Below are 13,520 nucleotides of genomic sequence, written 5' to 3' on the forward strand. Positions count from 1 at the left end.
CTGGCCCTGGGGAGAGAGGCCGTGAAGACACACTGGAGCAGTTTCCCTCTCACGACGCCCTTCACTTTGTTCACCGGCAGCTACGGGGGGGACACAATCACCGCACGCTTAACACACTCTCCGCACGAGACTCACGGAGGTATTCTACATGTACTTGGTTGCTCCCTGGTGCGGATGACAACGGCACAACACGTGGTGTCATTGTGACGTGCCACACCCTCTCTTGGTTTGTGACTTTGTTCCACCCCGGAGCTTAAACTGGTTGTTCTAGAATTCACGGATGTGTTCTAGAACTCAACATTCAGGTCTTGACAGAGTCAAATCCGTTAACTGGTATTACTGTGTCCTCAGGTCCAAATCGTCACATCAAATTACAATAGACAGAGTCAGCTCCTTGTTACTACACCCGGCTGGCAGGCTCTGATTGGTCCAACTCACCGATGTCATCACGTGTTCGCCGTTGTTCAGGAAAGTGGTGAAGAACTTGAAAACGCCATTGCTGTTTGCGCACACATAGGTGGTGACGTTGCTCTGCAAGACAAGGAGGGACGTGCATTTTAACATGAGTTTTCTTTGTATGTTAACCATGTTCACTGTCATTTTATCCCACATAAGGGTTAGGAATGTTGGAGAGGAGACAGGGCTCAATAAACCTACTTGGACGACAACTATTCAGTAATCCTAATCAATGTAGTTCATAATTGTTTAGAAAGGTCTTTGACACTTTAGTACTAGGGAGAAAAAGGAAGTATAGTATAGGCTAGTTCTAAAAATAACGTAATAAATAAAAAAGGCCTGGCTCAATATGAAGATGGCCCACATGCGAACCATACGATACATAGACAACTCATAGGCCTACCTGTGCAGCGCTAGTTGCGAGTCCCATGGCAACGTAGCCGGTTGAAGGCCCATTCAGCTCGAAATCGAAGACCTGGTCGGAGGACATGACCGCAGACACAAAGAAACAGGACTCGGAGCTGGGATTGCAGGTCGACGGCTCGGAAGCACAAAACTTGTCCTTTCTGCAGGAATCCCTGGTGATGTTGGACTGTAGACGCGTGGAGAGAGAGAGAGAGAGAGAGAGAGAGGGAGAGAGAGAGAGGGAGGGAGGGAGGGAGGGAGGGAGGGAGGGAGGGAGGGAGGGAGGGAGGGAGGGAGGGAGGGAGGGAGGGAGGGAGGGAGGGAGGGAGGGAGGGAGGGAGGGAGGGAGGGAGGGAGGGAGGGAGGGAGGGAGGGAGGGAGGGAGGGAGGGAGACACTGGATGAGAACGATCCATATAACTGACGGGGTTTAGCATGTTTGAGAAATCGAGAGATGGTGAGGGTGTTTGTATTTTGTATATGTTTGCTTACTGTGAAAGTCTCAACAGTGGTATTAATGACGAACGGATTGGTGATCTGGATGGTAGTGGATCCTCCTGTTGTAGCTGGAGCACTTTGGGCCATAGTGGATCCTCCTGTTGTAGCTGGAGCACTTTGGGCCATAGTGGATCCTCCTGTTGTAGCTGGAGCACTTTGGGCCATAGTGGATCCTCCTGTTGTAGCTGGAGCACTTTGGGACATAGTGGATCCTCCTGTTGTAGCTGGAGCACTTTGGGCCATAGTGGATCCTCCTGTTGTAGCTGTGTTCATGGGATCGGTGGCTGCAGGGGACACCGTAGGAGCAGCAGATGTGGCATTCATTGCCTCTGTGGTGTTCTGTGCCTTTGCCCCCAGCGACAGACAGGCCAATGCCACCATCGCCACAACCATAACTAGTCTGCTGTCCATTTCTATAAGGAGGGAAACGCTTTTTATTTAATTCAATTATTTATACCTTTTATTTTTACCATGTAAGTCAACAAGCTTATTCTTATTTTTTATATATATTTTATTTTATATTTAAATTGTTTTATTCTTAGATTGTTTAGTTCTTAGGAATAGTTAAACTTCTGTACCTTTACTTAATTAAAGATTCGTATATGTTTAGTGTTGCACCTCCCTGCCACAGTAAATTCCTTGTTTGTGTAACATACATGGAATAAACCGAATTCTGATTCTGATTCTGAATTCAAAGAAAGCAAATATGTAAAATAAAACTAATGGGGGTCAGAACAGAAGTGTTTGATGATTTATATTAGTTAAGCACCAAATAAGAATCATTATTCTTGTAAAATGTTAAAGTACATTTAAGTGTAAACTCGATAAACCTGACACTTACAGTAGGTTTAACATTTTATCTTTAGAAGCTCTATAGCAATATTAAATGCTACATTTTACATGGACCACACAATATTTACCTTTTTGATGTGGGTTTTGAGGTGAATAGCCTCCTGATGAAGAAAGTTCAAGTGAAAAAGGGAGACGCTTTTCTTGGTAGAGATGATGCAGGTGCGCGTGACAGAGATGCTCTCGGCGGGTGCTTTGGTTCGGTTGTGGGATCTGAAGCCGGTATTTAACACTTTAGAAGGGTGCGAAAAAGAGGGAGGAGAAATGGTCGGAATGGGATGGAGGATGGTGACGATGGGTTTTTTTTCTATTATGGTAAAAAGACAATTCGACCTTGTGTTTCGAGGAGGGTTTGACTGGAAAAATAATTGTGTCCCTCCTATTATCCCATGACAATGCCTTGCTGAGTCACTGCCAACCGTTCTCTGAAGACAGGTCTTCCTGTATCACATTTCCAAACATTAACATTAACTAAACTTAATTAAACATTACGTTTTTAAATACTTAGGAACCAAGAATCATTTAGGCCTACCTATGTGTTAAACATTTTAAATGTTAAAGGTTAACCATTTGCGTCGTTTTTTAGAGGATGATAAAACATTGCAAGTGATTACACCTTGTGATTGCATCGCATAATGTGAAGTTGAGCGGACATTGTAGAACCGGTCTAATTACTGTAAATGCCCACACTGTATGGCTTTATCTCGGCCTTACCCAACGTTTCGTTCCTTTATTTGCTCTTAAACTCAAAGACTGGTATTGAACTGTAATTCGTTTACAAGCCAGATCTTTATTTATTTTGTAGACTACTGTTGTTTGTTGCCTCCGTAACACGGAACAAACTCTTAAGAACTACTGTAGCCTGTAATTTTCTGTGACCTGATGTGTTAATCTGACAGGTTCTCGGATATTAATAGCCTACTTGCACTGCAGTAGGCTACTTGTGCTTATACAAATCTCAAACTGGCCAACATCTTCCTTAAGAGTTTTCACAGGTTTTCGAGTCCGTTTTTGGAACCCATGTATGAGACACACTACAAAAGTAATTGGCTATTGTGGAAGAAATTGTGATTTCCTGTGTGCTTACATTATTCACTAATCAATAGAACTAGTCATTGGATACTAGTTAGTACGTTCTCATGTAAGCTTGCTATTAATAAGAGTATATAGTGTTTATGTGTCAGGGTTAATAGATAATAGACGTTCATTGTTTGTAAATCATCAAAGCTGTGATGCTACTCTAGTGTTATGTAATCTTAATGAGCCTAATATTCATTTGTGTAATCAAGTGTTTGCACCCCTAAATAGGATATGTTAAACCAAATTTCTTTCCAAACACTGATAGTCACAGTGTTATAGCTATATATATTCTTATACATGTGAAAGCGAGTTAGGGTAGTCAAATTGGAGCTCCATGTTTCCATGGTGATGCTGTATCTGTGTGTATGTGAGTTAGTGTAACGGAGTGAGCTTGCTTTCCTTTGGCGTAGTTGGTAGTGGTCGCGCTTGGCAAGTCGGAGGCCGAGCGTTCGAATCCCGTGAGTGGCGAACTACCTTGTCAGACGGAGCGTGGCTACGGCTCTTACAGACCCGTCACACTAGACTGTAGATTTGGTTTGAATGGTGGTGTGGCCAAAGATCACCCTTACACACACACCCATTCCCAAATCAAACAGTTCAGCTAAAAAGCCGACAAGCGGTGTAGTTCAACCGACAATTGACAAGTTCAGAAAACCACACCCCGGAAATGTTTTATTCTTAATTTTTTTACTTAAAGGAAGAAATGAATGTAGAGAGTTAGTGATTGTGAAGCAGGCAGGAAACTCTGGATGTGGCAGAGGAGCGCTGGGGTCTTGACTGGGCCTCTCTGAGCTCTGCCGACCCCCCTCAAGATGCCTCCAGTGCCCCCTCCAACAGATGTGGAGCTCGAGAGTAGAGGAGGAGAAGGGGGAGATGGCGGGGGAGATGGCGGGGGAGATGGAGGGGGAAGCGATGGGGATGCAATGGGATGCAAACGTAGAGACACTTGTGTGGCTGGTACAGCAAGTTTGTATTTAGGCTACAGGCTGGCATGAGTTATACATTGGATTAGCTAATGAGTATCAGGTGTGTCATTGATAAGGTAATCAGGTGCAGATGAAGTGTCAGATTGGAGTTGTGGTGTCAACTCCTCCTGAACCTTATTTAATTCTAACTCCATAAAAATAGCACATATACACATTTCAGTTCAGAAAATATTTTCCACTATAAGCCTACACAACATAAAAGAGCGTGTGTCGTTGGGTGAGGCTGAAACTGTAGATGGAGAGCGTTGTGTGGAAAAATGCTGTTCTGCTGGTTCAAAAGCCCATCACCAGGAACTTGAGTTCAGTTGAGTTTCATCAGAAGTTTGTGGAATGGACTGAAAGCCAGACTTTGTCACGCCTTTCTCTCTCTGTCTGTCTCTCTATCTTTCTGTCTCTCTGATCTCTCTCTGTCTGTCTCTCTCTCTCTCTCTCTCTCTCTCTCTCTCTCTCTCTGTCTGTCTGTCTGTCTGTCTGTCTGTCTGTCTGTCTGTCTGTCTGTCTGTCTGTCTCTCTCTCTCTCTCTCTCTCTCTCTCTCTCTCTCTCTCTCTCTCTCTGTCTGTCTCTCTGTCTGTCTGTCTCTCTGTCTGTCTGTCTGTCTCTCTCTCTCTCTCTCTCTCTCTCTCTCTCTCTCTCTCTCTCTCTCTCTCTCTCTCTCTCTCTCTCTCTCTCTCTCTCTCTCTGTCTGTCTCTCTGTCTCTCTCTCTGTCTCTCTCTCTCCATCTGTCTCTCGATTCTATCTACTATCTATCTCAGTGTTTTTCTGTCTTCCGGGAATCAAATCTAACCGAGCAGTCCATCAGTCATTCAATCGATTAGTCCGTCATTCAGTCAGTCATAGCCAACCAAACAATTAGCTGTCAACTTAAATTGTCCTCCTCTCACCCTCTTTTCAGTTACCTTACAATTGACATCTTTGCTCGTCTTTCAACCCTGACATTGTTGTGACCCATTTCTGAAATCCACTGTCCTGAAATGCTCTCAAAAAATTCCAGACATGCTTTCGTTCATACAGTGATTGGCCCTCAAATGCTTAGGTTGTAATTTAGAGGCGCCTTGCAGACATGGTTGACGTGTTATCATTATGGAACGCTGATTACTCCGAAGATACGGGAAAATAACGTTGCTGTGGTTACACCATAGTAGTAACAGGCGCTATGTAATGGCATAGCTGTGTCGACCTATATTACAGGTAAGACGGGTGGAACAAGGTGTTGCATGTTGCGCATGGAAGAACCCCTCACCCTGGATGCTCACCAGGTGTGAGAGGATGTGACAACGTAACACATTTTGACAGCCGTTGTCACTCATTCAGGTGATGACCCGCCGTCTCATTGAACTTAAACGTTTACAAAGCTCCACGGTTACGCCATGACACATTGCACAACTAATGTCTCATGTCTTACAGCGTTCACACGCTAATCAATTCCGTTTAGTTCTATTCTTAAACTAAAAAAACAGGTATGTTTTAGATTGTTGAAACCCAATCTATGTTACAGTTTTAATTATGTCACCTTATCCCTGCTTATCTACGACTAATGTCTATACAACACATGCAGAGTTACCCGGTCATCGTCATGATTATGTCCATGTAATTTAAGCCTTTGATTGTTGGATATGTGCTGGCAACAAAGCACACACTTAATGCAGACACACCTTTAGTAGGGTAGGTTCTAGACCCTTTCAACAGGGGGGCCAAGCTGGTGCAAATTGTACTGTCAGAGGGGCCACTGACAACATTATTGTTGTCATTTAATTTTCTTCACTGCATTTCAGGTATTAACAGGAAAAATACCATGTTTATAATAATTCAGACTACAATTAGAGGGGCCACAAGAGGGTCCAAGCTCATTGTCACAGGGGCACTTAAAGGGAACTCTTAGAGGGAAGAGCGTGGGTACATTTTACGATTAGATCAACATTGAAATGAAAGCAGATAACCACAGGGAAACTGACATTTTATTTATCTGGCAGACGCTTTTTTTCAAAGCAAGGTACAAACAGTGTACACAGAAATGAAATGGGGAAACATTTAACTGGAAATGGAGGGTACATTTCGCTTTATCATTGTTTCGTCAGTTCCTTCATTCCTTGAATTCCTTTAACTAGTAGTGTTGATACATTTTTTTCTCCACTCTGCATGTTGGTGCCAGCCTCAAAGGGTACAGTTAGTGTCTCAGAGCTCCTAAAAATTGTGTTTACTTACTAGTACAGAAAATCATGTTCTTGTTTATCTACAGTAGAAGTAGGTAAATAAATGAAATAAATAATAATATCTGTAACACATTTTCTTTAGCATAAGACTACGATGTTATTTACAGTATAATTTTGTATCTAAAAGATACTAGCCTAGTGTGTAAAAAATAGACTTTTGAAAACTAGCCTTTTTAAGACTAGTTTTGAATGTAGTTCAGACATCAGACATCTCACTCTACATCCCACTATTGCATTCGCTTTTGTCACAGTATGTTTGTACAGCTATTTAAATTTCTTTTTTACTTTGGACTGTACCACTAGCTACATCAGAACATTGCTTATTATTTCATTTTTGGCAGAAAACGTGGACATCTGCTCAAGGTGAAGTGCCTTGCCCAAGGACACAATGTCATTGGCCTGGCGGGGAATCGAACAGGCAACCTTCTGATTACTAGCCCGATTCCCTAACCGCTCAGCCACCTAACTCCTGCTCCACTGTCCGTTCACTCCTCAAGCTCAACTTGTTTCAGAGAATCAAACTCTGTCGTCTCCTCTCTTTTGTCTTCCTCCTCCCTCTCCTCGTCCTCCTCTTCCTCCTTCTCCTCCTCCTCGTCTTCCTCCTCCTCCTCTTCCACCTCCACCTCCTCCACCTCCATCCCGTCCATGGTTTTCTGCAGCTCCTCCTTGATATGGTTGAGCTCCAGGAGGCCCTTCTGGAGGTCTGTACACACCTCACGGATCTTGGCCGCAAACTCGGTCTTGGCACCCTGGAACAATTGAAATTACAAACAAACGCATTTTCACCTCAGTCAAATGAAATAAAAAAAAAAAAAAAATCAACAGCTTAATTTTTTTTAAACGTTTTTTATAAATAAATTCAAAAACATTCTCCCCGACCTTCCGCAGCTCCAGCGAGTCCTTGGCCAGGAAGAAGACGTCGAGAGCCAGGAAGAGGCCCGACATCACCCCCGTGGCCACGCTCATCACCTGGACCGCCTTGGCGGCGCCCCCCGCCACGCTCAGCACCTGCACGGTGCTGATCAGGCTCTCCGTGTTGATGAGCAAGGCCTTGCCGGCCCGCCCGCCCTCCTTCATCACGTGCTTGACGTTCTGGTTGAGGTGGTTCTTGTTGATGCTGTCTGCGTACTGCTCAAAGTTCCATTCCTCCAGGGTCGCCATGCCCACCTGGGCGGTGGGGGAGGGAGGGAGGGATGAAGACAGACAGACAGAGAGGTGAAAATAGATGGTGGTGGCAGACATTTACATTTAGACATTTAGCAGACGCTCTTATCCAGAGCGATTTACAGTAAGTACAGGGACATTCTCCCCGAGGGTGTAGGGGGAAGTGCCTTGCCCAAGGACACAACATCATTTGCACGGCTGGGAATCGAACTGGCAACCTTCAGATTACTAGCCTGATTCCCTAACCGCTCAGCCACCTGACTCCCGCAGACAGGCGGAGAGATTCAGAGTTTCAGAAATGTGAGACTGAGAGGTGGGTTATGTGTGTGCTTGTATCCCCCCTCACACCTGCACAAAGTCCAGACACTCCTTGATGTCTCTCATCTCTTCCTGGTAGTCCTGGATCATCTTCTCCACCTTCTTCCTGTCCGTCTTCGAGTGCATCGTGTCTGTGATGTTCGCCGAGGCGGAGGCCACGCCCCCCGCCGTCGCCACGCCGATGCCCACCGCCGTGACGATGAGCGACGTCCCCATGGTGAAGGGCGCCAGGATCAGGCCGGTGATGGTGGTGATGCTTCCCGCCACACTGGCGACCCCTCCTCCGACGCTGGCCTTCATCGTCTTCTTGTGGAAGAGGTCGGCCGCGTCGGCCAACGACAGCAGCTCCAGGATGCGTTGCTGTAGCGACGCGCCACGGAGGTTGAAGAGGCGGACGAAGAGGCGGGCGGCCATGAAGACGCGGTCGGCCACCGCCTCCACCGCCCTAGACGAGAGAGAGAGAGAGAGAGTGAGCAAAAAAAGGAAAGGGAGAGATGGGGAAAGGAAAAAGAGGGATAGAGAAAAACAGACAGAGAGAGAGAGAAGGAGAAGCACAAAGGAATGAGGAGGGTGGGGCCCAAAAGTCATTTTCGATCTCGACAAACTCCCCTTTCCAGAACTTGTCGCGATGACCTTTGAACTCCATACCCAGTCAAACTTACTCTACTCCCTCATCCTCCTCAAACGGGTTAGCCTCGTTCCACTCCTCCCAGCCTAAAGGAACAGGAAAAAAGCCACAAAAAGACTTTGTAATGGCAGGTTAGAAGTGAGAAACTCCACCCTGTGTGTAGGTAATGTTATACTGTATGTTGGATTGATGTACTGTGAACAGTATTGTAAACAGGTGGACATGGAGATGTTTGGTGACGACTTTGGCCTTCGTACCTTCTACTGTCCTCCACCAATCCAGAAGGCCCTCTTCATCCTGAGGATGACACACACACACCCATGCAGACACACACACAAGCAGACACACACAAACACACAGTGGAGTATTAACTTAAACCTTGCAAAATGGTGTCTACATAAGGACTGGTGCAGTGCGGGTTCTAGGGCGTCACAATACAAACATACGTCCTCCCAGTCTACAGGGGTCCCTTCACCAGGGTCTGACACTGCAGACGGCTCGACAGACTGGCTGGTGCCAGCATCCTGAGACAGGTAGACATGTGTCAGTGCACGCACACACACACACACACACACACACACAGGTTTGTTTTTCTATCCTAGTGGGGCCCGATCATTCACTCCCATTCAAAATGGTGTCATCTCTAACGACTAACCCCTAACCTTAACCTTAACCCTTCATGAAATTCTAACACTAACACTCATTCTAATCTTAACCTTAAAACTGTTAATACCTTCTGAAAAAGGGAGTTAAACAAGACCATGCACACACACATTCACACACACACACCCACGTCTGGGAAAAAAACTTTCCCTCGGACTGAAAATCAGAAACTTAAAAACTAGACAAGCAGAACCCTTTCTCTACCCTGGTGTTTGGTTCTTCCAGGGATTGGGCCTCCACACCACTACCTGCGTCCTCACCATCAGTGTACCAGACAACCTGCAACAAGGTAGGCTTTCAATAGTTCAGTCACATAGCTGGCGTTTAGGGAAGCACTACAAATGTTCTTGACCATCCTCCATAACATCTTTTTATCATCATCTTCATTATTATCGTCATTATCATCAGTACATTCTTCTCTGTGATGTTGTTGTTCCCAACCAAACTATCAGCACTGGAGGACAGGTCACTGTCGAGGGACGAGCTTTCCTGGAGGAGGGAAGGGCAGATGAGGGGAAGAGAGGCAGAATGGTAGAAATGTAACCATTGCAACACCTCGTGAATTTAATTTAAAAAAAAACAAATACACACGCACGCCCTGTCGGAACATTCCCAGACACATTACCAGGTTATGGTAAACTAACCCTAATCTGGCTTGGCTGGTTGGACCTGAAGGGATTTACTTTCTGAATCATTCCACTGAACGCCCCAGGCTTCTGACAAACACAACAGGTCAATTATTATTATTTATGGGTTATAGGTTTTTTTTGGGGGGGTCAAACCCTACCTCATAAATTGAAATAAAAGGAAACATTGTTTCTTATGTAGATGTCTGTGTCAGCTGGTCTGACCTGCTTGGTTACTGGCAGCTTATCGGTTGCCTGGTGATCCACAGTGTCTGTGTGAGACTCCTCCCCCTTCACCTGGAACACACAAGCAGCCGGAATGGACCCATGGCAGCAGGTGACAAACCACAGGCAGGTGACAAACCACAGGCAGGTGATAAACAAGTTTTGATCACAGGTACCAGGTGACAAACCAGCATGGACCAAAGGCAGGTAACAAACCAGTATGGACTAGAGGTACCAGGTGGCAATCCATTATGGCCTATAGGTACAATGTGAAAAATCAGTATGGACTACAGGTACCAGGTGACAAACCATTATGGGCTATAGGTACAATATGACAAATCAGTATGGACTACAGGTACCAGGTGACAAACCATTACGGGCTATAGGTACAATATGACAAATCAGTATGGACTACAGGTACCAGGTGACAAACCATTATGGGCTATAGGTACAATATGACAAATCAGTATGGACTACAGGTACCAGGTGACAAACCATTACGGGCTATAGGTACAATATGACAAATCAGTATGGACTACAGGTACCAGGTGACAAACCATGATAAACTAAAGGTACCAAGTGACAAACCAAGAGACAGTAAAAGGGAATATGGGTTTCAGAGGCACTCTTTATGAAATAATGGACGGTGAGGGAACTTGCTGTAACCATATCTGTGTGTGCCAGAATGTACGTGTGTGTACTAGTGTTGCCATGATACAAACAAGTGGATTTGGGCTCATGTGCACGCAGCCAGCATGCAGAGGAGCATGCAGAGGAGCATGCAGAGGAGCACGCTGGCAGCTCCTATGCATGCATGGCATGGAAAAACTCCAAAAGTGACACCGCTGCTAAAGAATATGTACCTCGGCACAGAGCCAGTAGCAGTTGTTTTTGTGCAATCCTAGTGTGTAACTATCTGGTTACTTACCTGTCTGTGTGTTTACCTGTCTGAGTGTTTACCTGTCTGTGTGTTTACCTGTCTGAGTGTTTACCTTTCTGTGTGTTTACCTGTCTGAGTGTCTACCTGTCTGAGTGTCTACCTGTCTGTGTGTTTACCTGTCTGTGTGTTTACCTGTCTGTGTGTTTACCTGTCTGTGTGTTTACCTGTCTGAGTGTCTACCTGTCTGTGTGTTTACCTGTCTGAGTGTCTACCTGTCTGAGTGTCTACCTGTCTGTGTGTTTACCTGTCTGAGTGTCTACCTTTCTGTGTGTTTACCTGTGTAGGTGTGGAAGATTTAAACGGATTGACTTTTTGAAAAACTCCTTTCAACACTCCAGGGTTCTGCAACACAAACACAATGAAGGTTACCCAACTGAAAAACTCCAAAAGTGTTCAATCAAACAGAGGGGTCCTCTCTGGAACAGACTGCTTCCACTGCACTTCCTTTGAATTATAACATGTCGAACTCTATTATGCTCTGATCTATTCAGTTGTATTGTTCTACTGCACTCTATCGTTCTGTTATGTTGATGAGTGTTCTATTGTATTATATGCCAGCGTTGCTAATGATAAGGTATTCCTCATCATCATCATCTTCATCCCACCTGTTTGGTGTCTGTAGAGAGAATTGCAGTTGTTGACTCCTTTGTTGCCGAAGAGGAGCTCTGGATGGAGGGAAAGAGAGAGAGAGAGAGAGAGAGAGAGAGAGAGAGTGAGGGAGGGAGGGGGAGGGAGGGGGAGGGAGAAATAGATAGGGAAGGATGGAGAGGGAGAGAGACAGCAGAGAGAGAGAGAGAGAGAGAGAGACAGAGAGAGATAGAGAGAGAGGAGACAGGAGCAAAGCTGACCTCTGCTGGAGACATATCAGTACTGCATGCTACTGTACCCAGCAGAGACACCCCAGGGGGTCTACCTGGGCAGGAGATCTGAACGGGTTCACCCTCTGAATGACTCCCATCACTCCTGTCCCCTGTAGGAAACACACACATGTGCACACACACATGCATGTGCACACACATAGAGGCACACACACACACGGTTACAACCGCAACATTAGAGATGGAGGAAATGTCTTGTAAGTCACTCTGCTCTACCTTAGTGTTTGTAGGGAGCTCAGTCTTCACAGCACTGGTGTTGTCCTGGAAGTCCACCAGCACATCAGTTAATACCAGAGGAGGCGCATGACCTGCCTTCAACAGCAAACACTGTGTGTGTGTGTGTTTGTGCAGTGTTTCCCCTACCATTATATTAGGGGGCGCCCCGCCCCCCCCAACGGCACCCCCCGCCCCCCCTGGAAGGTCAAGTTAATAAAAAATGGTTTTATATATATATATATATATATATATATATATATAACGCCAGATCACAAAATAAGTCATTTAAGGTTACTTTTCCTATAAAACCGGTCTATAGCTTGCTCTTTTATTAAACAAACTAAATGGCCTTATGTTATCACGACGGCATGTCATTTCTGTCTCTACATGGTCCCCCCCCCCCCCCCCCCCCAAAGCTGTAAACCTAGGGGAAACACTGTGTCGCCCTCTCACTCAATCACTCCCCTCCACCATCGCCTCACACTCAGGTAAACAGTGTTTACCTCTGTGCTTTGATCTTGTGGCACAACTGGGCTGGCTGAGGTGACCTTGTCCCTTTTGAATATATTCATGTTGACCTAAGGAAGCACACGCGCACACACATGACCGCACACGCACACACACCTTGTTATGGCTTACAATGCATGCACTGTCAAAGACTCTCATAACAAAGGCTTACCGGTGTTTTGTATGACAGTGATTCACTACTTTATCCACAGGTATTTTCTCACAATGGCAGCTTGGGTTTATAGAGAGCTAGCATATTTTAACTGTCAATACGTTTTATGACTTTAAAAACATTGAAAGGTAGGTGTCCATACTGTCGCTGACGTCGACGGTTTTGCGAACGTGATGTCTATATATTGTTTCTAGACCATAACTGACAGTGCTCTACCACTAGTGTCAAAACGACCGGAATAAATTCTGATTTTTAAGTAAAAACTTTATCACTGGGACTTTCAAGACGATTTAAGTTAACAACGCTTACCTTATGATTGCAAGCTGATTCGGTAAAAGGCTAAGTCAAAAAGTTTTCAAAACAGTGACAAGCTAAAACGACGAGCTACGCTCCGTCACTTCCCTTCTGAACAGTGAAACTGGTTTAGCGAAACTGACGTGCTCATGTGACGACTAGTTAATACTCTACTCTTCTTACAAGCGAGGTTTAAAGAAGCTAAAAAAACTTCCAAAACACCGCGACCTACATCTATACAATAGCAACACTGGAGGGCTGGAATGGAGGAGTCTCGCACAAGCATGCCCATTGTTTTCACAGAAGCACCTCAAGGTGGGCAGGGCTAGTTCATAAGCCCACTCACAAAAAAAGTTGACTGCAGTAACCTACATTGTCAACATTGACTTTTGTCCAATCCATTC

General features: G+C 45.3%; 1 protein-coding gene and 1 long non-coding RNA gene across 5 annotated transcripts; both read right to left on the reverse strand.

Moving 5' to 3' along the window:
• Positions 1–839: 839 nt before the first annotated feature.
• On the reverse strand, positions 840–2,436 carry LOC136938978 (uncharacterized). The gene is made up of 3 exons (XR_010875657.1): positions 2,279–2,436; positions 1,353–1,771; positions 840–1,048 (listed from the first exon to the last, which is right to left on the reverse strand). It is a non-coding gene; the product is annotated as an uncharacterized lncRNA (long non-coding RNA).
• Positions 2,437–6,212: 3,776 nt separating this feature from the next.
• On the reverse strand, positions 6,213–13,340 carry LOC136938977 (apolipoprotein L2-like). Of its 4 annotated transcripts, none has more exons than XM_067231842.1 (16): positions 13,132–13,340; positions 12,647–12,721; positions 12,144–12,188; positions 11,963–12,019; positions 11,655–11,714; positions 11,326–11,391; positions 10,110–10,181; positions 9,903–9,971; positions 9,670–9,747; positions 9,463–9,537; positions 9,042–9,119; positions 8,853–8,892; positions 8,630–8,681; positions 7,998–8,412; positions 7,365–7,652; positions 6,213–7,234 (listed from the first exon to the last, which is right to left on the reverse strand). In XM_067231842.1, the coding sequence occupies exons 2-16, from the start codon at positions 12,713–12,715 to the stop codon at positions 6,971–6,973; spliced, it is 1,728 nt and encodes a 575-aa protein (XP_067087943.1). In that variant the 5' UTR covers positions 12,716–12,721; positions 13,132–13,340; the 3' UTR covers positions 6,213–6,970. The 4 variants fall into 4 exon arrangements, with proteins under 4 accessions (XP_067087943.1, XP_067087941.1, XP_067087942.1 ...); XM_067231840.1 differs by having other exon boundaries at positions 9,903–9,974; positions 13,132–13,339; XM_067231841.1 differs by lacking the exon at positions 13,132–13,340 and adding an exon at positions 12,823–13,117 and having other exon boundaries at positions 9,903–9,974.
• Positions 13,341–13,520: the final 180 nt, after the last annotated feature.

This window comes from Osmerus mordax (genome assembly GCF_038355195.1).
Source record: "Osmerus mordax isolate fOsmMor3 chromosome 23 unlocalized genomic scaffold, fOsmMor3.pri SUPER_23_unloc_1, whole genome shotgun sequence".
NCBI classification, from domain to species: Eukaryota; Metazoa; Chordata; class Actinopteri; order Osmeriformes; family Osmeridae; genus Osmerus; species Osmerus mordax.

Excerpts from the sequence above, each read along its gene's own strand:
- LOC136938977 (XM_067231840.1), bottom strand. The coding sequence starts at position 12,715 with ATGAATATATTCAAAAGGGACAAGGTCACCTCAGCCAGCCCAGTTGTG. Across the intron at positions 12,020-12,143 it reads AGCTCCCTACAAACACTAAG|GGGACAGGAGTGATGGGAGT; the intron begins GTAGAGCAGAGT and ends TGTTTCCTACAG. Across the intron at positions 10,182-11,325 it reads AATCTTCCACACCTACACAG|GTGAAGGGGGAGGAGTCTCA; the intron begins GTAAACACACAG and ends TGTGTGTTCCAG.